Here is a 23,384-nt window from a genome sequence, read left to right on the forward strand (position 1 = left end):
GGACCGCCGCGCCCCACACCCCGCCTGAGGCCACGGTACTCGGAGCTCATTTGTTCACTCTTGGCTTTAAAATGCATTCATGTGTGTAGCCCTAGCTTGTCCCAAAAGATACGAGACAGCGTTCAGGGCGAGCTCTCGGTCAGGCGAGCACCAGGAAGGTGCCGGCCCAGCCCAGGCCCAGCACCAGAGCCGGGCTGAGGCCGTCTGACCCCTCAGGTGTTCATGAAGTCTGTGAAGCTGGAGTGGGTGCTGGGGAACATCGCGGCTGCGCAGGAGCTGTGCGAGGAGGCCCTGAAGCACTATGAGGACTTCCCCAAGCTCTGGATGATGAAGGGCCAGGTCGAGGAGCAGGAGGAGCTTGTGGACAAGGCCCGGGAGGCCTACAGCCAGGGGGTGAGCCGGGCGCCCTCTCCCCGGGCGGGCGCCGGGCTCGGAGGGGCTGTGGGCTCGGGGCAGGCCCGTCCTCTAACCCGGTCCCGGTGTCTGCCCCCCACCAAGCCGTGCACGCTGCACTCAGTGGAGTACGGTTTACGGCCCACGTAAGGCACAAGCTGCTGTGTTGACACCCACAGCGTGCTCATGAACACACACCCCGTGCACGTGTGCACAGTTCAGCCGTGCGTGTAGACACACGCCTGGGTGTGAAGCGGCTGGGTCTCTGGGGGCAAAGGTGGTCCTCACTCCCGGCTCGAGGAGCCACCACGGCTGTTACAGCCCCCCCAGATGCCAGCTGAGCCCTCTCTCACTTGTGTCTGTGGCTGCAGTTGAAGAAATGTCCCCACTCCACACCCCTGTGGCTTTTGCTCTCCCGGCTGGAGGAGAAGGTTGGGCAGCTGACCCGAGCTCGGGCCATTCTGGAGAAGTCTCGCCTGAAGAACCCGAAGAACCCCGGCCTGTGGTGAGTCCCTGTGCCGCCCCCCATGAGCCAGCCTCGCTCACACACTCAGGCCGAGGACTTGGTGCAGCATTTCCAGCTCAGGCTCTGTGGGAAGGTGCCAGCCGTGAGGAGTCCTGTCTCAGCCGTGGGAGGGTTCAGACGGGCCTGAAGGTAGTTGGCCGCAGTGTAGCTTGTGTTCAGATTAAGGGTTCCCCAGGAGAGCCAGGGCATCGGGAGTGGATGACGCCAAGAGAGTGGACTCTACAGAAGAGGTGATATCTGGGAAAGGCCTTGAGGGATGAATAGGCGTTTGCCGGGTGAAGAATATGCATAGGAGGCTGTGCACACAGAGATGCAGCGTGCGCCTTCAGGGTGTCAGCTCAATGAGGTGCCCCAGCAGCCGTCAGCAGGCCTGTCTGTCTTCATCCTGGCCGTCTTCATTCGCACCTCGATGACATCAGAATCCCAGGTGTTGCCAACTGCGGCGGCTTGAGGGTGCGGGTCACCAGCATCTCCCTCCTCTGGTAGATGAGCCGCTGGGCAGAGCAGGGAAATCCAGCCCCTGCAGCTCCCCAGGACCTTCCGCTTGTCATCGGGCTGCCAGTGGATGGCACTCGACCCCCGCCTCGGGCCTCTCTCCGCAGGCTGGAGTCTGTGCGGCTGGAGTACCGCGCGGGGCTGAAGAACATCGCCAGCACGCTCATGGCCAAGGCGCTGCAGGAGTGCCCCAACTCCGGTGAGCACCCCGCTCCCAGGCTGCAGACAGGGGCATCAGGTTCAGACAGACAAAAATACATCTGTTACACTCGGTCATTTAGACGATTGAACTCAAGCCTCAGCGTGAGGAGTTTGACCTCGTGTTCTGAGGTGCTACCGTTTTTTTAATATATATAATTTAGTTTTTTACTATTTCATTTCAAGTCTGTAAGTTAGTGCACGTGCGGTATAAACGAATTTGGAGCACAAAAGGGGACATGAAAATCACCTGTAAGCCCAGTACTCGGAAATCATTGCTTTTAGCTTGTTTGTATTTTTATAACTTGTATTATTGCACAAAATCAAAGTCATACTGTGCGTTTGGTTTTGTGCCCTTTTTTTTTTTTTTTGGCTGTGTTGGGTCTTCGTTGCCGCACGTGGGCTTCCTCTAGTTGCGGCGAGCGGGAGCTACTCTTCCTTGTGGTGCGCGGGCTTCTCATCGCGGTGGCATCACTTGTTGCGGAGCACGGGTTCTAGGCGCGCGGGCTTCAGTGGTTGTGGCTCATGGGCTCTAGAGTGCAGGCTCAGTAGTTGTGTCACCCGGGCTTAGTTGCTCTGCAGCATGTGGGATCTTCCTGGACCAGGGCTCAAACCCGTGTCCCCTGCATTGGCAGGTGGGTTCTTAACCACTGCACCACCAGGCAGGGAAGCCCTGTGCCTTTTTTTATTTTTATTTTTTTATTTTTTATTTTTTTTAAGAATCAATCCTTTCTGTCTCTAAGGTATTTTATTCAGTATCTCTCCTAAAGTTTCTGTTACGTGTGTAATTTTTTTTTTTTTTTTTTTTTTTGCGGTACGCGGGTCTCTCACTGTTGTGGCCTCTCCCGTTGCGGAGCACAGGCTCCGGACGCGCAGGCTCAGCGGCCATGACTCACGGGCTCAGCCGCTCCGCGGCATGTGGGATCTTCCTGGACCGGGGCACGAACCCGTGTACCCTGCATCGGCAGGCAGACTCTCAACCACTGCGCCACCAGGGAAGCCCCCCGTGCCTTTTTTTAAAGCTGAAAATTTTGTGAGAATCTTTCATTATTGAATTCTTAACGCACAGTTTTTAGAGGCATCGTAGAATTACCTGCGTGTATGTCAGAAATATACCACTCACTGGGGGTCAGTTTGCAGGCTGCTATCAATCCCAGGTCGTCTTTCTGCCTGAATCTTTAGTAGCACTTTTGGTTATTTTGTTACAATAAATTCTCAGCTGTGAAGTCACTGAGGCCCTGGGAGTGAACCCTTGGAAGTTGTTGGGACTTCCAGCCTAGCCGCCCCCAGGATGTTGTCCCATCCGTGCCAGTGGGGCCGGCGGCACAGGCGGCCTCTGCTCTTCTGCCCAAGCAGACGTGAGCGGCCATGCGGGAGGTGCAGCTGTGGACACCCTCAGTCTTCGAAGGCTGCCCTTGGGCAGCCTGTGTGTGGATGGGCACATCTGAAAGCTGAGGCAGACGTCTGTGTGTCTGGATTTCAGGGGTCCTGTGGTCTGAAGCCGTCTTCCTGGAGGCGAGGCCCCAGCGAAAGACCAAGAGCGTGGATGCCCTGAAGAGGTGTGAGCATGACCCCCACGTGCTCCTGGCTGTGGCCAAGTGAGTAGGTGTCCTCGTGGCGGTGCTGAGCCCCTCACTGGTCCCTGGAGCAGGGTGGGCTCCCCTGGTCCGCGGCCTCCACAGCTCCATGTCCGAGCGCATCTCTGGGCAGAGGCCCCCTGGACATGGGCTACCGGGATGGCCTGGGTCGTCCTGGACCGCGACCCTCTGTCCTGGTTCTTTCCTGTGGCTCTGCTCTCTCTGTCTCCACTAGTCTTCAGTTTATCCCTACGCGGGCCTTGGGTTGCAGGACAGACAGGCCTGCTGATGCTGGGCCACACGGAATTTAGGTTACAAGCGAACCTTCTTTGGTTCAGAGGGCTGTAAGCAAGACAGTTGTTTCCATTGCGTTAGGGCCAGAAAGCAGACCCTTTGACCTGTGTGAGCCCGGGAACAATCCAGGGCCTGTTGGTCAGGCTCAGTGTGCCTGAGGGTGTGGAGGCCACCTCCCAGCCTCAAGGACAAGAGGAGGTGAGCAAGTGACCTCCCGCTGCAAGCTCATGCAGGGTGCTGGGTCCCGGGCTCCCTGGGGAGGCGTGGAGGGCCTTCAGAACCTCCTGGCCCCGCAGGGTCTCTGCTCCCTTCTAGAAGGAGGACGATGGACGGCCTGAGAGGAGCAGCCTGAGTACCTGGCCGGGGTTGGGTGTGGCCGGGCTAGGAGGGCTCCTTGGGCTCTCCCCTGGGCCAGGGGGTGTGTGGGGCCCAGGAGCTCCTGTGCACTGTTGCTGCCCCGGCAAGAGCCTGGCCCACCTGCTTGCTCAGCTCCTGCCAGCACCTCCTCCGTGGGGGCCGAGGGCACTGCGCGCGGCGCTTCCCTCGGGCCCCTGAGGCGCAGCCTGGGCCCCCCGCCACCTGGGAGGCTCCCGCCCTTCCGCCTTCTACTCCACTCCGATAGGGCTGCCATAAAACCTCATAAAAGGCTTTGTAAGGTAAACAGGTCTCTCCTTGCTGTTCCCAGGCGGGTGCTCTGTGTGCTGCTATCTGGGTTTGTGCTCTTTAAATCACAGTTTATCTAACATTAGCAATTAAGAATACCACAAGGCTTAAAAAACAATCAAGCTATCAGAGCATGACATTATTCCGGTTTTGTAGCTGAGAGCAGCCCGAACAGCTGCCTGGAGGGTGCGTGGTGCATGTCTGCTCGGGTGCTTCTGGCTGTGGAGCTGGGTGGAGGATGGAAGCCACCCAGAGGCCCCGGTGGGCCGCTGTCAGAGTGCCCACCGCGCCTCCCCACTGGCCTGCCCTCCCTTCGCTGGCATGTCGGCAAGGCTCCCTGGGCCCCTGACTTGGTTTCTGAGGCTGTGGATCCTCTCCTGGACCTAGTTTTCAGGTTGCTGTGTCTGCTGGTATAGCCCAGGTTCTCAGTGTTGGCTTGGGTTCCTGCTGGAGCTGCCTGGTAGGGCAGAACGTTCCAGAAGGTGAATATGGAGGAGCAGGCAGAAACTTCACTTTCCCTAATCAGAGCCCTGATTTAATTTCTGTCAGGTTTATTACTTTCACCTCCCTGTATTTTACTCAAAGGAAAATAATTTAAGGGAGTTTGAAGTTCTTGCTCTGTGGGCGGTTTTTTAAGAAATGCTTTGGTTAGACACTTGAAGGAGGATTTCAGGTTAGTCACCTGGAGTGGTTTCCGGGTGGTCAGGACTGATTCCTCGGCACCCCTGTGGGAAGCCCAAGCTCTCCAGGGAGAAGACAAGACCAGCAGCGCCTGAGCCAGGCTCTGTGCCACCGTGGCTGCCTGTGGCAGGTCACTAGACAGACCGGGCTCGTCGTCCAGCGCACCCGGGAGCGGGCTGTGGCCCGAGGAGGTCAGGGCCAGCCCCAGAGTGCCCCCCAGCGCCGTCCCCTGGCCGCTCACTCAGTCCCGCCCTGCTGCTTCCCCCCAGGCTGTTCTGGAGCGAGCGGAAGATCACCAAGGCCCGGGAGTGGTTCCACCGCACCGTGAAGATCGACTCGGACCTGGGGGATGCCTGGGCCTTCTTCTACAAGTTCGAGCTGCAGCACGGCACAGAGGTGAGGCACCTGCCGCCCGCTGCCCCCGCCCCACCTGTCCCGCAGCGCTGACGGCTGATTCAGCTTCCACGCGGCTTTCTGGCTACAGCCTTGGAGCCTCTCAGCCTGAGATTTAGATGTTTGGGGCATCTTTTAATGAGTTGGTTGTGATGGGGGCTCGGGCCATGGCACAAATGGGGCTGGAGCTGGAGGCCTGGGAGTCGTCCTTGTGCCTCGGGGGACCTGTCCTGCTATGCAGGAGCCCTCCCGGAGCCCAGTCCCGTTGGGTCCCCACGGGACGTGGAAGCCAGGCTTGGGGGAGCTGGTTGGCTCCTAGTTGGGGGGCGGGTGCGGGCACTGGTGTGAGGCCTGGTGGAATGTGGCGGGCCTGCTCCCGGGGAGCGGGGCTGGGGGCGGCGGGGGAGTAGGGGTGCCTCACGTGCCCGCGGTCCCCACCCAGGAGCAGCGGGAGGAGGTGAAAAGGCGCTGCGAGAACGCCGAGCCCCGGCACGGGGAGCTGTGGTGCGCCACGTCCAAGGACATTGCCAACTGGCAGCGGAAGATCGGGGAGATCCTGGTGCTGGTGGCAGCCCGCATCAAGAACACCTTCTGACTGTCCCGGCCCTGCCCTGGCTGGGGGCGGGGCGGGGGCTGTGAGAGCTGTCTGTCCTGTCTTTGATTAAAGGCTTTCTAGTAGTTGTGGGGTTTGTGGCCGGCGGGTGTTCTCCGAGCCCTCCCCTCGCGTGCTTTGGCCGCCCCAGTCTGCCCCGCGCTGGACGGGGCTCACTTTCCAGGAGGCCTCGTGAGAACCCGTGCCCACAGAGGAGACGCCAGGGGAGCGGTGAGGCTCTCCAGGGCTTTATGGAGATGGTGGCAGGACCTCATGTCCTGGGTAAAAGCCCCGCGTGGGGACAGCCGGGGTCTGGCTGGCCCGGCGACTCCAGTGCCTCTGCTGGTGCACGCGCTCTCCCGCCCCGGGGTGGTCTGCGGCCCCCACTAGCCCGCAGCGGCAGGCTGCGTGTGCCCCTGGGTAGGTGACTTTCCTGGGTGCGGACGGGCCTGGCCCCTGAGGTGCTGCCCCCAGCGTGTGAGAGGCTCACTCCCATTGGCAGGTGAATTCACTTTTGCTAATTTGGAGTCGGCAATTTTATGCTAAAGCGCTTGTAACTGTCCTCTCTTTAGACTGCAAATGCATTCATTACTTGGGAGACTTGAGTGTGTTTTCACCACGTGAGGATGAAAGACTTCCTCGGGCTCTGGATCCCTGCGTCTGTGTCCAGTTGGAAACTAGCTAGTTCTCTTGGAAGGGGGTGCGTTGGCCACGGCTGGAGACATCTGGCCGGAGGTCAGGGTCGGTCCAGAGGCCACGGTCAGGGGGGGCAAGAGATGCGGATCGTCACGTGTGGTGACGAGAAGGGCGGCTGGTGGTTACTCCCACACATTCTTTTGTAAGAAACGATCCCAGAGGGGCTCCTCGGTGCTCGTTCTGCGGGTCAGTCACTGACCCATGGCTTAGCCCTCTGGCAGCAGCCGAGGTTGGGGAGCACGCCCTTCTCGTCAGCACCAAGGGCGTGGGCATCTGCCTGCAGAGCGCGGGCCCAGCCGGGTCCACCTCCGTTGCTCTGGGAGCCACAAGGTCGTGGCCAGCCCTGGGCGGGATCGGACCATCCCTGTGTGGGGTCAGGAACTGCTGGTGCCAGGGTGGGCCCCCGGGGCAGGCCCCGCTCACGGATGGTCTGTGGCTCTGGAAATCCTTCCTCTCCTTACCCGAGATCAGCCAGTCCCAGAGGGCCATGCCAGAGGTTCCTGGGTGTTGTCACTGATCCTCAGGAGTTTCCTTTGATCCCTTTTGGAGGAGGTCCTGCCCATTGCACTGGAAAGTGAGTCCTGAAGTTTTTAGGAGCTTGAAAGCCAGCCTGTCCCTGTACGGATGTGGAAACTGAGGCCCAGGAAGGGGCAGGGACTTGGCTGCGGCCACAGGGCAGCTGGCTGCCCTTAGTTGCTTGTGGCTTCTCCCGGACACTTACTCTGATCTCAGGTCAGGTGAGGCCTCCCACAGAGCCCTTGGAACGTTCCAGAGCATCTGATTGGCCACATGCAAATGTCTTTCCTCGTTTGCCTGGGGATTGTTTTCTCAGTGCCTCGAGGTGGTGGTGAAACTGCTTTTCTCCCTGGGGAAAACATCTCTTAGCTTTTCTTCCACTGAGATTTTTCAGTTCCAGCTCAAGGCTAGCTGAGTTCCTAGGCTTGGGCAGGGCTGGGCAGCTCCAGCACACTGCCCGGCAGGGTGCTGTGGCCCGGCTCCCTGCAAGCCTGGTTGGTGAGTGGCCGTGAGCTCCCCCGGCAAAAGACCCCGCTCAGCCCAGGACGGGCGAGCAGTGGGAAGCACCTCTCCCCTGAGTGCTGGGCCAGCGGGGAGCCGGGAAGTCCCCTGCCTGGGACCTGCTGGGGCAGGACCCCCCGGACGTCAGGGTGGGGGAGCTGGGGGGTGGGAGGGTGACGTCCTGCTCACCTGGTCCTGCTGGTGGCCAAGTTCCTGGCAGAGGTAGCACCTGCTGACCACCGAGGAAGGCCCTGGAGGAGGGCGCAGGGCGACCCCGCTTCTCCTGGCCCCCCTTCCCCAGCAGCCGGGCCCTACCCTGCTCTCTGCCCACCGAGCGCCCTGGCCCCTCCTCAGCAGAGAAGATCTCCCAGGTCCGGCTTAATCCAAGATCCACTGGGTGGGAAGACAGCCCGGTGGGGCTGGGCTCCGGGGTCAGGTTAATTGAAGAAGTGATTGGATAGCGGTGGGGAGAGGGAGGTGGCAGGGCTGGGATCCTGGGGCCTCCCTCCTCCCTCCCCGCTTTGCTCAGAGGAGCCAACTTCAAAAGCCTCGGCTGCCTGCCGTCCAGGGAAGCCTTGTTGGCCGGGTTTGGAGCGGACCTGGAGTGGCAGCGGCGCTCCCCACCTGAGGACCCCAGGATCATGTCCCAGGCCCACTGGCGGGAGTGAGGGAGGGCCTGAGCCTGAGAAGCCCATGGTGAGCAGCTGTGGGCCGCTGGGGAGGGGGCTGACTTCGGCTGGGCAGGGAGCATGCACAGCCCAGGAGAGGCTGCTGTCCCGCCGTGTCCCCACCGGGAAACCCCCCTTGGTTCCCGTCACCGCAGCCTGGCCCTGGGTGTTCCTGACGGGCCTTCCCGGCAGCTGCAGCGGCGGGGGGAGGGAGTCTCCCTCCTGGAGCTGGGGCCACCCTGTCCTCATGGGTTGGACTGGCCTGAGCCTCGGGCCCTGGTCAGGGGCAGACAGGCCTTCCCGGGACCCCCTGGGCAACCAACCTACCCCACTTGGACGTCCCTCCAGCACCAACGGCTCTTGTGCTCACTATGATCTCTGACCCTCAGCAGGCAGAGAGGGTGACTGAGCTGGCCATCATGCCAAGCCTGTCTAGGGAGGGGGTGGGCTTCGAGAAGGGCCCACAGCTAATTGCATTTGGTCCTCCGGCCAACGCTGCCGGGTGCCTCAGGCAGGGAGCCCCCACGGACTCCAGGTCCGGCCCTGCGTGGTCAGGCTCTCCTGCCAGGCTGGGAAGCAGAGTCGAGTCCTGTGTCTCGAGTCCCAAGTCTCGCTGGGTTCACATGATTGATTTTCCAGTGCTGTGTGACTCCAGCCTGGGGGCTGGGAGCCTGCAGACAAGCTGCTCTCTCTCTCTGATGTTCGGGCTTCTGAGCTCTTCACCATGAGAGCCAGTTTTCTTTCTGGGGGAGGAGAGCCCTGGTGGTGTGGACCACGGTCCCCTTCCTCCCTTTGCCTTGGGCTTTCCTCAAGCCTTCCCCTCCCAAAGGGGTGTGGCTTTGAGCTCTGAGCCCTCACCCCTGTCCTGGTTGGGTTGGGGGTGCAAGGGAACCCCAGCCCCCATGGCTCTCAGAGCTGGTAGCAGAGCCATGGGGAGGGTGAGGAGAAGCTGCCTGGCCATTGAGGGGGCAGATCAGTTCTGCCCTCTCCTGTGGGGCACCTGGCGATGAGCCCAGCTCTGGTGGGCATGGGTCAGGGCATGGCCAAGGGTGAGACTGTACAGGGGGTGCTTCCCGCTGTAGCCAGACCTAGGTCAGTCCTGCCCTCCAGTCTTATGGGTACTTGGGCCCTCACACCCATGCAGACCAGAGCCGCGGGTGCTGTTGTCTGTCCTTCCCCAAACCTGCCAGCCCTGTGCCTAGAGCATTTGTTGAATGGCATGGCGACGTCTCCGTTATACCAGCTCAGAGATTCCCTTGTACATGTGTGTGTGGAGGCGGAGGCGGGGGCGGGGGCGGGGGGGGGGGAAAGCACATTGCCCGCAGTGCTGCAGGAGGGTCGGCCCCTCCGCAGACTCTGAGCCTGTATCCCTTCCAGGGGCCCCCCAGGCCCGCGCTCTGGGCGCTCCTGCTGGCACTGCTGGGGGCTGCACCGGGCCGGGCCAGGCTCGGCGCCTGCAGCGTCCCCGACGTGCTCCACCACTACCGCGCGGTCATCTTCGAGGACCTGCAGGCCGCGGTGAGGTGGACTGGGCCCGGCTCCAGACAGCTCCATTTCATTCAGAAAAACCTGACTGGAGCCGCGGCCTCCCGATGGCGGGGCCGGGTGGGAGCCTCCTGTGGCGCCCAGAAGGTATGGAGACATCACCACCCAAGCCCTCCAGCCCCCTCCCCACGGGGCTCCTCCCCCAGCCCCCCCGCTTCCTCCCTCCCCAGGAGCACAGTATCCTACTGTCCATCGTGGCCCTGGGTCGGACCCTACGTGGGGCGGTGGCCGGGGGCCGCCGCGGGGCTCTGGAAAAGGCGGCTTGGACCGTGGCCATGCGCACCGAGGCGGTGATGCGGCGCCACTGCCGGACGCTGCGCCAGGTGCGCGTCCCCGCTCGCTACCACGGCCCCGCGGTCTCCCTTCCCAGGGGCTGAACACGAGCTGCGGGGGAGGGGGCGGGCGGGGACCATGCCCACGCCCTGACCGACGCGTCCCCGACAGCGGAGCCGGCGGCCCGAGACGCGCCCTGTTCGGCGTCCGGGCGGCCGGAGGCGGCTCCTGCTGCGCGCCCTGGACGCCGTCGCCACCTGCTGGGAGAAACTCTTCGCGCTGCGCGCCGCGGCCACCGACGGCTCCTGGGACTCCTAAGCTCCCCGAGCGCGCGGGGTTTGGGAAAGGGCCTTGCGGCTCGGCCCCTCCCTCGCCGCGGCCCGCACTCCTCGGAGGGCCCGGGACTGGGAGGCGGGGCCCGCCTGGCGAGCTGGTCCCGGAGGGGGCCCGCCCCCCGCCCCCAGCAAGGCCCCAATAAACTGAGCTGGTGCTGCGGCCCTGTTCGCTCTTTCTTCGCCTAACAGCTGTGGGGCCAGGCCGCCCCGGGTCCGCGCCTCGGTGGGGAGGGGGCGCTGGGGCCTCCCGCGCACGCGGTGTGGGGGAGGGGGGGAGCGGCGGTGTTCCCAGGCTCGGCCAGCAGGGGGCGCCTCGGGACGGGACTCCTGCTAAGTCGGCGCTGCAGGCTTGGGCGGGGGCAGATGGGGACTCCTGCTGGTCCTAAAATGTAGCATCGTATCCGTCCTGCTCCACTCTGGGATGGGGGAAGGGTGGAAATGGAGGGGAGGGGAAGGCTGAGCTTTGTGAATTCGGAGCAAAACAACCGGATAAAGGAAACGGGCCTGAAGGGAAGCGAGCTGCGGCCCTGGCTGCAAGCTGGGCCAGGCCATTTCCTGTGGCCTGGGAAGGGTGGCAGCAGCTCCTCGGCGGCGGGACTGGACAGGCCAGCCAGGGACCCACCGTCTTGTGTCCTGGGACCTTATGTTTGCGTGGCCCGGTGGAGGGCTGATCCCTGGAGTCCCGCACCTACAGCCGCGTAGGCCTGGAGGTCCGTGGCCCCCTCCCGGATCACAGCCTGTGGAGGGGGCGCAGCAGGGCAGGCAGAGCACCTGGTCAAGGTGGGTGCCTGGTCGGCACACCTGTCATCATGCTCTCCCCTGACAGGTGGACGGACCCAGTAGGCACCGAAGCAGGCCTTGCCCTGGGCACCCTGGCAGAACAGAGGCGAGCAGGAGATGCAGACAGGCCTTGCTGGCGGAGCCGTCAGCAGGGCACAGCTGGCCCTGAGCGCCCCCATCGTGCGCGTGTGAACGCGTTCAGTCCGAGCAGCAGGAACCACTGCCCCTGGTTCGTACAGGAGGAAACTGAGGCACGGGGAGGTTACAGGACTTGCCCCAGACGTCACAGCCCGAAGTGTAAGGGCCGGGATGAGAGCCAGGCCCCAAGCAGAGTGACAGCCCGCATGTGCCCTGTGTGCAGGCTGGGGACCTCAGGGTGCATGCAGTCGCCTTGTAGGTTCCCAGGCCACGTGGTCGCACTCTGAGTGTGAGGGTGGCCTGGGCAGGGGGCCTGTGTGGTTGAGGTGAGGCTGGAGGAGGTGGGCTTGGACATGAATGGGGTGAGGGGAGGTGCGGGCAGCCCCAGGGTCCTGGCCTGGGTCCCTGGGGGAGTCCTCATCTTGAACTCGGGGAACACTGGTGGAGGAGCAAGCTGAGGGTAGCAGTCATGCCGCTGGCTCCTGCTGGGCGTCCAGGTAGGAGGGAAAAGTCCTGCTTTGGTTGGAGCACAAGGCTTGGGGGAGCTGAATCGGGCCTGGTAGAAGGTCAGTAAGAGAGTCCGGGGGTCTGGGTGCGGGGATGGGGAGGGACAGGCCCTCCACAGAGGCCCCCACCACGCTCCTGCTTTCCCCAGGGCACCTGGCTCCTTGCACTTGGACCTGCCTCAGCGCCAGGGCCTGTGGGGAGAGTGTGCCTCCTAAGGGCGCCTGGGCGTGGCCTCTGGGCCGTCATGGCTGCTGCCCACCCACAGCCCTCCTTGCTGCTGTGGTGAGCGGGCAATGGGCAGCCCTTTCCGTCCGCCCATGCCTGAGGCAGTTCCCAACAAACCCCAGTTTCAGGGGGGCTGGGAGGAGGAGCAGAGACCTCAGTTACAGGGACACAATCTCCGTCCGAGTCCTGGACTGCAACCATGGTGGTGGACAAGATGCTCCTGCACCCTGGCCCGGCTGTTCCTCCCTGGGGGCCCCTGCCAGAGCCTCCCCGGTAGTGAGCGTGTGTGTGTGTGTGTGTGTGTGTGTGTGTGTGTGTGTGTGTGTACACAAATGTATATGTCGAGGTGTGTGTGCACAGGGATGTGTGAGCGCACAGGTCCAGGTTCCTGCCCCACCCTGTCTGGCAGGGTGCCCCTCTCAGGCACACCCTCCTGATGTCTAACCCTGGTCTGTCCTGGCAAATTGACCGCCTGGGCGTGGGGGCTGGAGGCCTGTGGCCTGAGCTCGAAGACCCCAGTGGTCCCTCCCTCATCTCACTTTGACGTTGTTCTCAGCACGAGACCCCCACCCCCCGCCCCGGCCACCGCTGTCCACCCTCTGCACTTTATCTCGAGGCCTCAGTGCCAGGTACAGGCTCTGCACATCGTGCCCAGGCCTGCTTCTGCCAACCCCCAGATGATGGGTCAGCATCATGGCTGTGGGGACATGGGCCGCTGTCCCCACATCTCAGAAACCATCTGTATTAGTTTCCTAGAGCTGCTATAACAAATTAGCACAAACTAGGTGACCTAACACAAGAAAATTTTCTTCTCTCACAGTTCTGGAGGCCAGAAGTCGTCCAAAATCAGTATCATTGGCCTGTAATCGGGTGTTGTAGGGCTGGGCTGTGCTCCCTCCAGGGGCGAAGCCATTCTTGCTTCTTGAAGCTTCTGGTGGCTCCGGGTATTCCTTCGCTTGTGGCTGCGTCGCTCCAATACCTGCCTCTTGCTTCGTGTGGCCGTCTCTCCTCTCTGAGGAACTTTGCTGCTGGATTTAGTGCCACCTGGGTAATCTAGGATGATCTCCTCACCTCAAGATCCTTAATTACATCTGCCAAGACCCTTTTTCCACGTAAGGTCCCACTCGTAGGTTCTGGGAGGTGGACGTATCTCTGGGGCCACCCTTCAACCCACTTCAGCATCTTTGCTCATGCAGGATGAGGGCAGGGTGGGCTTCTGGCTTCTGGGACGAAGTTCACTTGTCCAGGGCGGGGACACCCCAACCAGACCACGTCTGGGGCAGGTGGAGGGAAATCTGGGGCCGCCCTGCTCAGATCTGAGGTCTGGCCCTCCAGGCTCGGCACCGGGGCACATGAGCTACCCAAATCTTTGCTGGCTGGAACTGACCAGAACCGACAGAGAGATGGAAAGAGACTCAACGGTGAGGACAGAGCCACTGGCCAGGGGTCACGGGGCCACGGAGGGCAGAGTGTAGGCGGTGTGACCCGGTGGATGGGCCCCGCCTTTCGTGGACTAGAGGTATCTGCCAGGCCCCTGTGCCCTGCCTTCCCTGCCAAGGCCCTAGGCATGTGGCCTGAGCCTGGTTCTTCCTCCATAAAACACCCTTTCTGGGGCACACACGTGGCGGGGCTGGGGCCTGCACCTGTGGTGTTCTGTCCTACACACGTGCCTTCTCAGCTGCTTCACCGGGGCGGGGGGTGCGGTGGCTGAGAGCCAGGGGGAGGGGCTGTGCCGGGGTGGCAGACGCGGCCGCAGAGCACTGGCCAGGGAGCCAGACCGCCCATGTGCAGCGCTGCAAGGAGGGGCCAGGCAGGCTTTGAAGGGTAGTCCGGGTCCCACGGCCTCCCCAGACTGGGAGCCTTTGAAAGAACATCTGGAACACGGGCAACAGGCAAACTAGTCTCTGGATTCGGAAAACCAGAAACGTGATCCCAACTGTGCCACTTGTGTGTTCCCTGCCCCCGCCCACAGGCCCCTCTCTCTCTCGACCCCCACTTCCCACCTCTGCCCCTCCCCAGGCTGCCAACAGACCACAGGGGTGGGGTCCGTGCCAACCTCGAGCACTGGCCCTTCTGAGGGCGGCAGAGCGCCTTTGCCCTGCCTGGGGCCTACTCATGGGCTCCAGCGGCATCTCCCCCGTGTCCCCTCCCCTACTGGCCGCCACCCCAGCCCAGCTGAGCACCAGGAGGCGGTGGGAGGTTGTGGGAAAGACGGGTGCCCGCCATGCCAGGCCCTGAACAGACACACCTCCGCGTTCGCGGAGCCAGGGCTCTGGGACAGGACGTGAGTCGGCCGGACCCTGCATCTGGCGCTGGGTGCCGCGAAGGCGCGGGAGGAAACACCTGCACCAGACCTGAGGGCCCTCGGGCTCTTGCCTGTGAGCCTGAGTGTGGGGTCCCTGCCTGCAGGTGTGCGCGGAGGCGCCGTTCCAGTCGTGGCTGACGCGGAAACACACGCGGCCCCCCACTCCAGGAAGCAAAGCACATGCTCATGGGGCGGGGGTGGGGGGGTGGAGTGCCAGGTGTTGGAGCCCATTGTCCCTGCCAGTGGCCTTCGGGACCCTGGGGGGCGCCCAGGGACAGTCCCCATCCTGCCCCCTCCCCAGGAAAAGACCCAGCTTTGTAAACACAGAAACAACCATCGGCGCGTCGTCCCCCCCACCCCTCCAAGAGTTAAAGCCCGGAAGAAGCAGCAGGGAGCCCGCACCTGCAGGGCAAAGCGAGTCCTTGTAAGGGGGGAAACGGGGCGGTCAGGGCCTGGGGGCGGGGCGGGCCAGTGAGCGTTGTGGGGAGGTGGGGCGCCTTGCGGTTGGACACCGGCCCCTGGGTCCCCGGGCTGGCGGGGCAACAGCCTGGCTCAGTGAAGTCCCGTCGCCTCCCTACATGGCCCAGTTGTGACAGTTGTGGCTCGGTGGTAAGGCGGCCAGGGCCCCCCGCCAGGTGAGCAGGCCTGTCCTCCGGCCGCCCCCACGTCCCCTGCCCGGCCGGCGCGGGGCGCGAGGCCAGGGGTCCGGCTGGGGCCCGAGATAAGCGCCGCACCCGCCGCCGCTTCCTGCGCTTCCTTCCAGCGCCGCCGCCGCCGCCGCGGGCCCCTTCCTGTTTTCTCGCGCGGGCGGGCGGGGGCGTGGGAGACAGGGCGGGGTCGTGGGGCAGGGGGGTGGGGTCGTGGGGGAATAGCGCGGGGGCATGGGAGAGGGGTCCTGGGGTATGGGCCGGGTTGTGCTGGCCAGAGCAGGAAGGGGGCGTGGGTCGGGGGCGTGGAAGATAAGACAGAGGGTGGGGAGCCCTGCCGGGCTTCCCTGGAAGGCTGGGTGCTTGTGCAGAGGTAGAGGGGGTGGAAGGAAGCCGAGTGGGCTGTGTTCTGAAACACAAAGAGGAGGAACAGTGGCGCTCCCATCCCTCCTCCTCCCCAGTCCTGGGCCAGGAACTCCCACACGCTTGGCCAAAACCCACTGTGGACTGGACTGGAGCCTGCTCCTTGGGGCCCCTTCCCAAGTCTGGGGCAGGAGTGGGGGGGGTGGGCTGCGTGGAGGGTTTAGTCTTGCTTGTGAGCACCCAGTTGGGATTGGAGGTCAGCTGCTCTGGAGCCCCCCCTTTGGGGGTAGCTGCTCTAGCATATGAATTTTGATTTTTACTGGAGTATAATTTCTTCAGAATGTCCTGTTAGTTTCTGCTGTACAATGAAGTGAATCAGCTCTATGTATACCTATATCCCCTCTCTCTTGGACCTCCCTCCCACCCCCACCCCCCATCCCACCCATCTAGGCTGTCACAGAGCGCCGAGCTGATCTCCCTGTGCTATACAGTAGGTTCCCACTAGCTTTCTATTTTACACATGGTAGTGTATTTATGTCAAACCTAATCCCCCAATTCCTCCCACCCTCCCCTACCCGCCCTGTGTCCACATGTCTGTTCTCTACCTCTGCATCTCTATTCCTGCCCTGCAAATAGGTTCATCTGTACAATTTTTCTAGATTCCACATATGCGTTAATATACACTCTTTGTTTTTCTCTTTTGGGCTTACTTCACTCTGTATGACAGGCTCTAACTTCATCCACATCTCTACAAATGACCCAATTTCATTCCTTTTTTATGGCTGAGTAATATTCCATTGTATATATGTACCACATCTTCTTTGTCCATTGTCCTGGCTGTTGTAAATAGTGCTGCAATGAACATCGGGGTACATGTGTCCTTTTGAATGATGCTTTTCTCAGGGTCATTTACCCAGCATATGAATTTGAGGTACTTAATCTACTTGTTCAGACTTGGTCATCAGAGATACACATTTATGTTACTTTCCTGAAAACACATCCACGTAAAACCTTGCACACGAATGTTCATAGCATCGGTAATCACGGTAGCCAAAACATGGAAACGATCTCAGTGTCCATCAGCTGATGAAGAGATAAATAGACTGTGTTCCTTCCATACAAGGGAATATTATACAGCCTTTAAAAGGAATGAAGTTTTTGATTCAGTTTACAACATGGATGAACCTTGAACACTCGATGCTCAGTGTGAGAAGCCAGGCTCTAAAGGCCGCTTACTGTGTGATTCTACTTACATGGAAGTCCAGAACGGGCAAGTCTACAGAGACAGAAAGCAGCTTAGTGTTTCCCAGGGGCTGGGAGCAAGGAGGATGGGAAGTGACAGCTAGTGGGGACGAGGTTGTTTTGGGGTGATGGAAAAGTGCTAAAGTTAGTGATCATAGTTATACCACCCTGTGAACAGATTAAAAACCACTGAGTTGTCCCCTTAGAAGTGTCTGTAGGTGTTGGAGGCTGTCAGCTGAGCAGCTGGACTGTCTAGCGTATTTGTCCATCAAGTGGGTGGACAGTTCAGTTCCTCTTCGCCTGCCCAGCCTGGCCTTGTTGGGAGCGGGTGTGTGAGCACAGCTTTGCTCCTGGTGTGGTGTGTGGCTGGTTCTGTCTGGGGTGTTCCTGAGGGTGTCGAGGTGATGATAGTGCCTACGGGGGAGAGGGGTGCACCTTACCTGCTCTAACCCCCCCCCCCACCTCCTCCTGTGGGCGGCTTGCTGGGGAGAGTTCCACACCTCGGCTCAGGTCACCCCCAGGCTAGGCTGGGTCCTGGGTGTGGGAGCTGTGGCTTAGGCCAGGCCGGGCTGCTAGAACTTCCCGCCAGGAGCTAGGTCGCCTGGGTCTGTTCCTGGCGGGCCTGACTCAGCGGGAGCTGGGGGTGGGGACATCCCTTCTCTGACCTTAGGGGAAGCAGGTGGGTGGAGCCGGGGGTGGGGGGTGGGGGGAAGCCTGACCCAGGGCTGGAACCACCCAGGCCCTGGAGCTGTGGTCCTGCCTAGGAGGGCTGCCCAGCCTGCAGGGCAGGTTCCTTGGGAGGGCCCCAGGCATGGTGCCCACCTGAGGCACTCCCTGAAAACAGCTGCCCTCCGCAGGTGTGTGTGCGTGTGTGTGTGAGTGTGTGTGTGTGTGTGTGTGTGTCCCCAGTCCTGATTCTGCTCCTGAATGCCCCCAGCCCCTGGCTCCAGGGACTTGGTCCAAATGGGGACCCCCAGGCCCCCCCATGCCCCCCCCCGGCATCCCACGCTGGCACTGAGGGAGGGTCTTCTGGGGAGCGAGCTACTCGGCCCTTCCCCACTTGGGCAGTGGGGCCTGTGCCACCCCAGGCACCCTGAGGCCCCCATCCTCCTGACTCCAAGGGTGGGGTGAGGAGGATGTTAGAAAGCTGTTCCATGTACATGAGAGACGGTCTTCCCTGCCCATCTGCAGCCTCTCTCCATGTGTGTCCACGGGTGTCTCTGGGGTGGGGCACAGGTGAGGTGATGCCTGGGCCCAGACAGGGGGGCCCTCTGAGGGTCTGGTCACATGGCTCTAGGCGGTAGGAGAGGCTGGGCTGGTCTTCCCTTCCCCCTGCCCGGGCCAGGGGGTTGGGGGAGGAGACGGGAGGGTCTGCCCCCCAGGGTGTGGCAGGGGGCAGAGGCTGCTGGACTCTGGCGGCTATGGGTCCCCATCTGTACAGAGACCAACCCCACGATGGGGGGGGGGGCGCACCTTGGCCCTGCTAACCCAGGGCTCCAGTGGGTGGGTCACCGGTCCCCCTACCAGGGGCAGGCCCAGAGTGGGAGTCAGGGGCCATGAGAGCTGGGTGTGCACACGCGTGGGTGATGTGAGCCTTCGTGCGTGAGCCCAGGACTCAGCATTGGTGTCTCAGAGCTGCCTCCCACCATGACAGATGCGGCTGGACTGGACCACCCTTGTCCCTTTGGGCCTCACTCCCTGCCTCCTTCCTGTGTACCAGCACTGTCCTTGGTGTCTGGGGGCCATTTCTGTCTGTGCCTCGACCCGCCCAGGGCTCCTCTCTCCACCTGCGATCCGTCGCCTGCCCCCCCCGTCAGCTTGTCTTTCTCTGTCCCTTTGTCTTTGAGGTCTCCGGGCCCTGCTCACCATGAGGTGGGGATGGGGGCCCAGGTGTCACTCCCCGACTCCACCCGCCGAGGTGTGGGGCTCATTCCAGCTAACAGAGAGGTGATGTCCCCGTGCCTCTCAGAGGCAGGACACCTGTAAGAACAGCCCCACACCCTGTTCACCTCTGCACACACGCTCAGACAGCAGACCCATGTGCACGGACACCCAGGCTGACACACAGACACACGCATGCGCACACAGAGTCTCAGACACCCTGGGTGTCACACACAGTCATCCTCATGGAGGGTCACATCGAGTCACATGGTCACACTGTCACAGCATCACAGCCATGCTCGGAGCACGTGCACACACTTGCTCACACGCACTCACACACACGCAGTTGGATTCAGGCTCACGGCAGCCACACAGCAGCGCACCTCATCACAAGATGCCCACGCCCCATGGCGCACGCACTACATCAGAGTTGTCAGAGATCAGCGGGACTCCCCCCCCCCCATATGCTACTGGGGCAGGACAGGCCAGGGGGACACACGACCTCTCATCTTGGTTTGGAAGATCCGTCAGGCCCTGAGAAGGGTGTGCCTCACTTCGGGACCCGGTCCCAGGAGAGAAGAATCGCCCAAGATGATTGTTGCCAACTTTCCCTGAACCCATGGGCTCCCCAGTGAGGGGGCGCTAGTGGAAGCAAGGAAGCCGAGTGAAAACAGGGTGTCCGGTCCTGCTGGGAGAGGGCCCAAGGCTAGTGTGATGGGTTCCAGAGGTGGAGGCTCGAGACGTGAGGCCTGAGCTCCCCTGCTCTGGTCACTGACCGCGTGTCACTGGTAGAGCCCGCACACGTCACCCTGGCAAGCAGTGTGCATTTGTCACGGTGCTGCCCTCTCTGGGGACACTGTGTTGAGAGAGAATGACGGATGGGAGTCCCAGGATGTTATGTCTGCAGACAGGCGTCAACCCCACCAGCCTCCTTCAGAGAGAGGCAGTTCTGGGCACTCACTGGGCTTGGAAGTTGTTTTCAGGATGAGATGAGGATGGTGAAACCCGGGTGAGGGTGTGGAAGGAATTTCTGGGTGTAGTCTGACCGCTATGAGGCTTGAGTTAAAATGGGGGTTGGGGGGTGGAGAGCTGGCAGGGTGGGGAGTGCCCACACCCCCTGCCTCCCATTGGCTGTCTGGGGTAGTGTCCTGGAAGAGTGGAGAAGTGCATGCTGTGGGGCCTAGCTACGAGTCAGGCTCCCTGGACTTTGGAGGGAAGGGCACGCCCAGGGCCCTGGGGGGACTGCTCCCCACCCCCAGCGACCACAGACGCGGGAGTTCCGAGGAAAGGAGAGGCGCTTCATGCTTTATTGTGGCCTCGCCTGGGGCACCCAGCTCCCGGCTCCTCCTTTACAGCAAACGAACGTTATTTAAAGAGCCCTTGCTACATTGGTGCTTTGCATCACTGAAACCCCTTGCAAGAAAAAGTTTAATTAAAAATTAAATATATTGTTTCATGTATATAAAAAAGGCAAAATAAAAAATACAGCCTAGTTCTAGAAAATACACGGCAAGAAAAGGATTAGGCGCTTCAAAAACTTAGCCCTGGCAGGGCCAGCCCACACGTCCTGGGCCTGGGCTTCCCGGCCAAGCCCCGGGACGTGTGGGGACCGCCCCGTAGGGGCGCCCTCCGCCCGGCCAAGCCCCGGCGTTGCCGGTTCCTGCGGGGCTATGACGAGTAGCGGCAACTCCGCCTGCGAGAGAGACAGAGCGGTGACACGGTGACACGCGGCGCCCCGGGCGGCCTAGCCTGAGATGCAGGCGCTGTAGTAGACAGCGGAGCTGGCGTCGGACAGCGCGGCGATCAGGCTGCTCTCCTCCGGGCAGGACATGGCGCGCGGGCCCAGCTTGGCCAGTGCCACGTGGTACGGGAGCCCGGCGGCGTCGGGGCGAGTCCGGCCGCAGTTGAGGTACTGGTCGAACTCGGTCAGGTCCACGTCGGCCCACAGGTCGGCGGCGGGCCCCAACGGCTCGGCGCCTTCCAGCGGCGGGGCCTCGGGCGGCGGCGACAGCGGGCCGGGGTAGGGGCCTGGGCCGGGCACACCCGGGGCGCCGTAATAGAGGCCGCAGAGCGGCGCGGCGGGGGCGGGCGCGGTCCTGAGCGCCTCGGCCGAGGGCGCCCCGAAGCAGCCGCCCGGGTCCCGGGGCAGCTCGGCGGGGCCGTAGGGCGCACGGAAGGCCCGCAGCGCACAGTCCTCTGGCGCCGCGGGCGGAGGGAAGAAGGCGGCCTCGCCTGCCTCCAGGCCGTCCAGCGGCGAGCGCTCGGGCGTGGGCAGCCCCAGGCCGTCGAAATCGGCGCCCAGCGGCGGCAGCTCGCGGAAGGCCCGGGCCGGCCCGGTGGCCGCGGGAAAGGGCTCGGGCGGCGGCGGCGGCGGCGGCGGCGGCGGCGGCGGCGGCGCTAAGCCTGGGAGCAGGAGGCCGGGCTCCAGACGCCGGGCCTTGCGCGCCTGCTTCTTGCGGCGCGGCCGGTACTTGTAGTTGGGGTGGTCGCGCAGGTGCTGCACGCGTAGGCGCTCCGCCTCCTCCACAAAGGGCCGCTTCTCCGCCGGGCTCAGCTCCTTCCACGCCTTTCCTGCGGGCCGCGGGCGCGGGTCAGCCGGGTGCCGTCGGGCGGGCAGGCGGACCGCCGAGCTCCGCGAGCGCCCTGGAGTGAGGTGCCCCCGCGCCCCGCCCGCCCCAACCCCCCACGTCCCCGCCCCCGCCCAGCAGCCACTCACCCAGCATCTTGCTGAGCACCGCGTTGTGCAGGTCTGGGTTCTGCTGCGCCAGCCGCTTGCGCTCGTCCTTCGCCCACACCATGAAGGCATTCATGGGCCGCCGGATGCGCGACTCGTCGGTCGCCTGGCGCTCCCCGCGGCCGGCCGGGCTGAGGCCATAGCGCCCCGGCTCGGGGCTGCGCGGCGGGCTGCGTGGCGGGCTGGGCGGCGAGGCTGGCGCGGCGGGCGCGGCGGGCGCGGCGGGGGCGGTGGGGAGGCCGCGCGGCTCAGCGGCGGCCCCGGGGCCCGGGGCCCATGCACAGTCGCGGCGGGCGGGCGGGTCGTCCTGTGCGCCGTAGCCGGGCGGCGATCTCTGCATTCCAGCTGGGCGCGGCCTGGGCGGAACGGAGCGCGGGAGCGCGGAGGGTGGGCAGCGGGCACGTCGGGGTCGGACGCGTGGGGCGGGCGGGCGGCGGTAGGGACGGCGGTGGCCTCGCGCCGGGTGGGCGCCCAGATATAGCGGCGCGGGGCCAATGGGCGGTGCGGCGGCCGGGGCGGGGCGGGGCGTGGCGTGGCGGGCCCGGGCCGCCCCCTCCTCCCGGGGGCTCCCTTTCTTCTCGGCCCGGCCGGATTCCGCCTCCTCTGCGCGGCGCCCCCCGCACCCTCTGAAGGAGAGACCCCCTGAGTGGGAGAGGGTGGCTGATGTGACCCGAAGCTTGGCAGGGGGCGTCCTCTTGGGGGCTGTCAGGCTTTCAGAGACGGACCCACACACGCAACGAGTCAGAGCCCCCGGGGAGGAAGTGGGGAAGGCTGCCTCCCCAACCAGAGGCTGGCTCCAAGGGAAGGGCGCCTTGGGAAAAGCAACTTGTGTCTTGGGGGAGCTGCTCTGGATAACCCCGGGGCATCATGCTCGCCCACCCTCCACCCACACGTGGGACTTTCAGCGCTGGGGGCTTGGAGACCCTCCGCCACCTCGGGCCTGTTCACGGGGTTAAAGGAGAAGACGGTCTCCGTGTCCCCCACCCCACTCCCAGACCGACTGGGAACCGGGCCAGTCGCAGCTGAGTACGGGGACTGAGAGCTTAGATGCCCCGGACCCATAGCAGAGCCGGAGGGGAGGGGTCCAGAGTGGGTGGAGCCCCGGGCCTCATCTCCCTCCCCCGGGCCTGATGGGACCAGTAGTAGCTGGTTACCCAGCGGGCCAGACCAGCGCTGCAGCAAGAGAATGAGGCTGGACCTCGAGTTGGGGCAGATGGGGGGAAGAGGGGCCTTCCGCTGGGCCGTCCGACCCCAGAGGGTTTCCAGAGGAGCTTCTAGCCTCCTTGCAGTCCCCTCCCACCCCATCAGCAGGGGATCTGGGCTCCAGACATTGAGGTGTCTCCCCCGGGGCAGGCTCCTTCCCTGCCCCTCCTGCTGAGGGTGGTTCTTTTGGGGCTGGGATGAGTTTTCCCTCCTGCACATCCATTCGTAGCTTGGGAGCTCTGTAGCCCCACTACCACATCAGGAGCCCCACCCCATGTGCTGGGAGCTCCACGGTGCGTGCGTGACCATAGGTGTCGGTGACCCTGGGTCTGTGTGGCCAGAGCTTCTGGGTCCTCTGTCCCTGGTAGTCCCTCTAGGCCACAGTCAGTGCTTATGAGTGGGGTGGGTTCCCTGTGGGTCTGACAGCTCGCCCCAGCGGCTGCTCCTGAGCTGTCCTGGGGAGAGGCCAGCGTGCCTGCAGGGGTCCTCTGGGGGCCGCTGGGCGTGCACCCTGTCCCCAGGGCAGGTCCTGTGGTGTAGGCCTGGGTGGCTTCCAGATCTCCCAGGCCCTGGCACCTAATTCATGGACACTGACCACATGCTGGGGCACTGGGGATAGTCAAGGTGGGTCCTCTTGGGTCTCGGGGGAAGACTGGCTTTTCCTGGGAGGCAGGCAAGAACGGGGGGCTTGGGGGTGGACGGGTGCACAGCCTCTCCCAGTGCTGCCAGCTCCCCTTTGACCAGTGTAGGTGGGTGGACTGGGCAGCCTGCAGGGGTTGGTGGGGAGAAATGTGTGAGGAACACTCCAGGCTGAAGGATGGGCCCAAGGGGCCAGCACTCGACAGGCCTCTCCCTGCAGCCTTCTGAGTGTGGTCTGGGTCACCAGGGCCTGGCTCAGCCTGGGCAGCAGTGGGTCTGGGATTATCATCACTGGGCTTGGGAAGGAGGCTTCCCGGTGCCTCTGCTCAAGTGCCCTACCTTGGGATGGACTTTGGGTTCCCCTAGGGGCCCTG

The 23,384-nt window shown here is 63.1% G+C and overlaps 3 protein-coding genes across 4 annotated transcripts in view; 2 read left to right on the forward strand and 1 right to left on the reverse strand.

Annotated features, from left to right (window-relative positions):
- The window catches only part of PRPF6 (pre-mRNA processing factor 6), a 35,177-nt gene extending 29,279 nt beyond the window's left edge, over nucleotides 1–5,898 (forward strand). For both annotated transcript variants that reach the window (XM_022597662.2, XM_089897224.1), the window contains 6 exons: nucleotides 217–393; nucleotides 765–898; nucleotides 1,522–1,613; nucleotides 3,096–3,210; nucleotides 5,097–5,223; nucleotides 5,663–5,898. In XM_022597662.2, coding sequence (XP_022453370.1) covers nucleotides 217–393; nucleotides 765–898; nucleotides 1,522–1,613; nucleotides 3,096–3,210; nucleotides 5,097–5,223; nucleotides 5,663–5,815 — 798 coding nt within the window. In that variant the 3' untranslated portion in view covers nucleotides 5,816–5,898. The remainder of the gene's footprint in view (nucleotides 1–216; nucleotides 394–764; nucleotides 899–1,521; nucleotides 1,614–3,095; nucleotides 3,211–5,096; nucleotides 5,224–5,662) is intronic.
- A 690-nt stretch (nucleotides 5,899–6,588) lies between these two features.
- Nucleotides 6,589–10,631, forward strand: C15H20orf204 (chromosome 15 C20orf204 homolog). The gene is made up of 7 exons (XM_089895448.1): nucleotides 6,589–6,607; nucleotides 6,730–6,838; nucleotides 8,055–8,189; nucleotides 8,349–8,472; nucleotides 9,286–9,825; nucleotides 9,909–10,061; nucleotides 10,183–10,631. Exons 1-7 carry the CDS (start codon nucleotides 6,589–6,591, stop codon nucleotides 10,327–10,329), a joined length of 1,227 nt encoding a protein of 408 aa, XP_089751574.1. The 3' UTR covers nucleotides 10,330–10,631.
- An 8,747-nt stretch (nucleotides 10,632–19,378) lies between these two features.
- SOX18 (SRY-box transcription factor 18) lies at nucleotides 19,379–22,245 on the reverse strand. Its single transcript, XM_022597649.2, has 2 exons — nucleotides 21,151–22,245; nucleotides 19,379–21,005 (listed from the first exon to the last, which is right to left on the reverse strand). Exons 1-2 carry the CDS (start codon nucleotides 21,506–21,508, stop codon nucleotides 20,179–20,181), a joined length of 1,185 nt encoding a protein of 394 aa, XP_022453357.2. The 5' UTR covers nucleotides 21,509–22,245; the 3' UTR covers nucleotides 19,379–20,178.
- Between the last annotated feature and the right edge of the window lie 1,139 nt (nucleotides 22,246–23,384).

This window comes from Delphinapterus leucas, chromosome 15, assembly GCF_059928025.1.
Source record: "Delphinapterus leucas isolate spDelLeu-1000000601 "Yukka" chromosome 15, BTC_Dleu_Yukka2, whole genome shotgun sequence".
In the NCBI taxonomy this organism is placed as follows: Eukaryota; Metazoa; Chordata; class Mammalia; order Artiodactyla; family Monodontidae; genus Delphinapterus; species Delphinapterus leucas.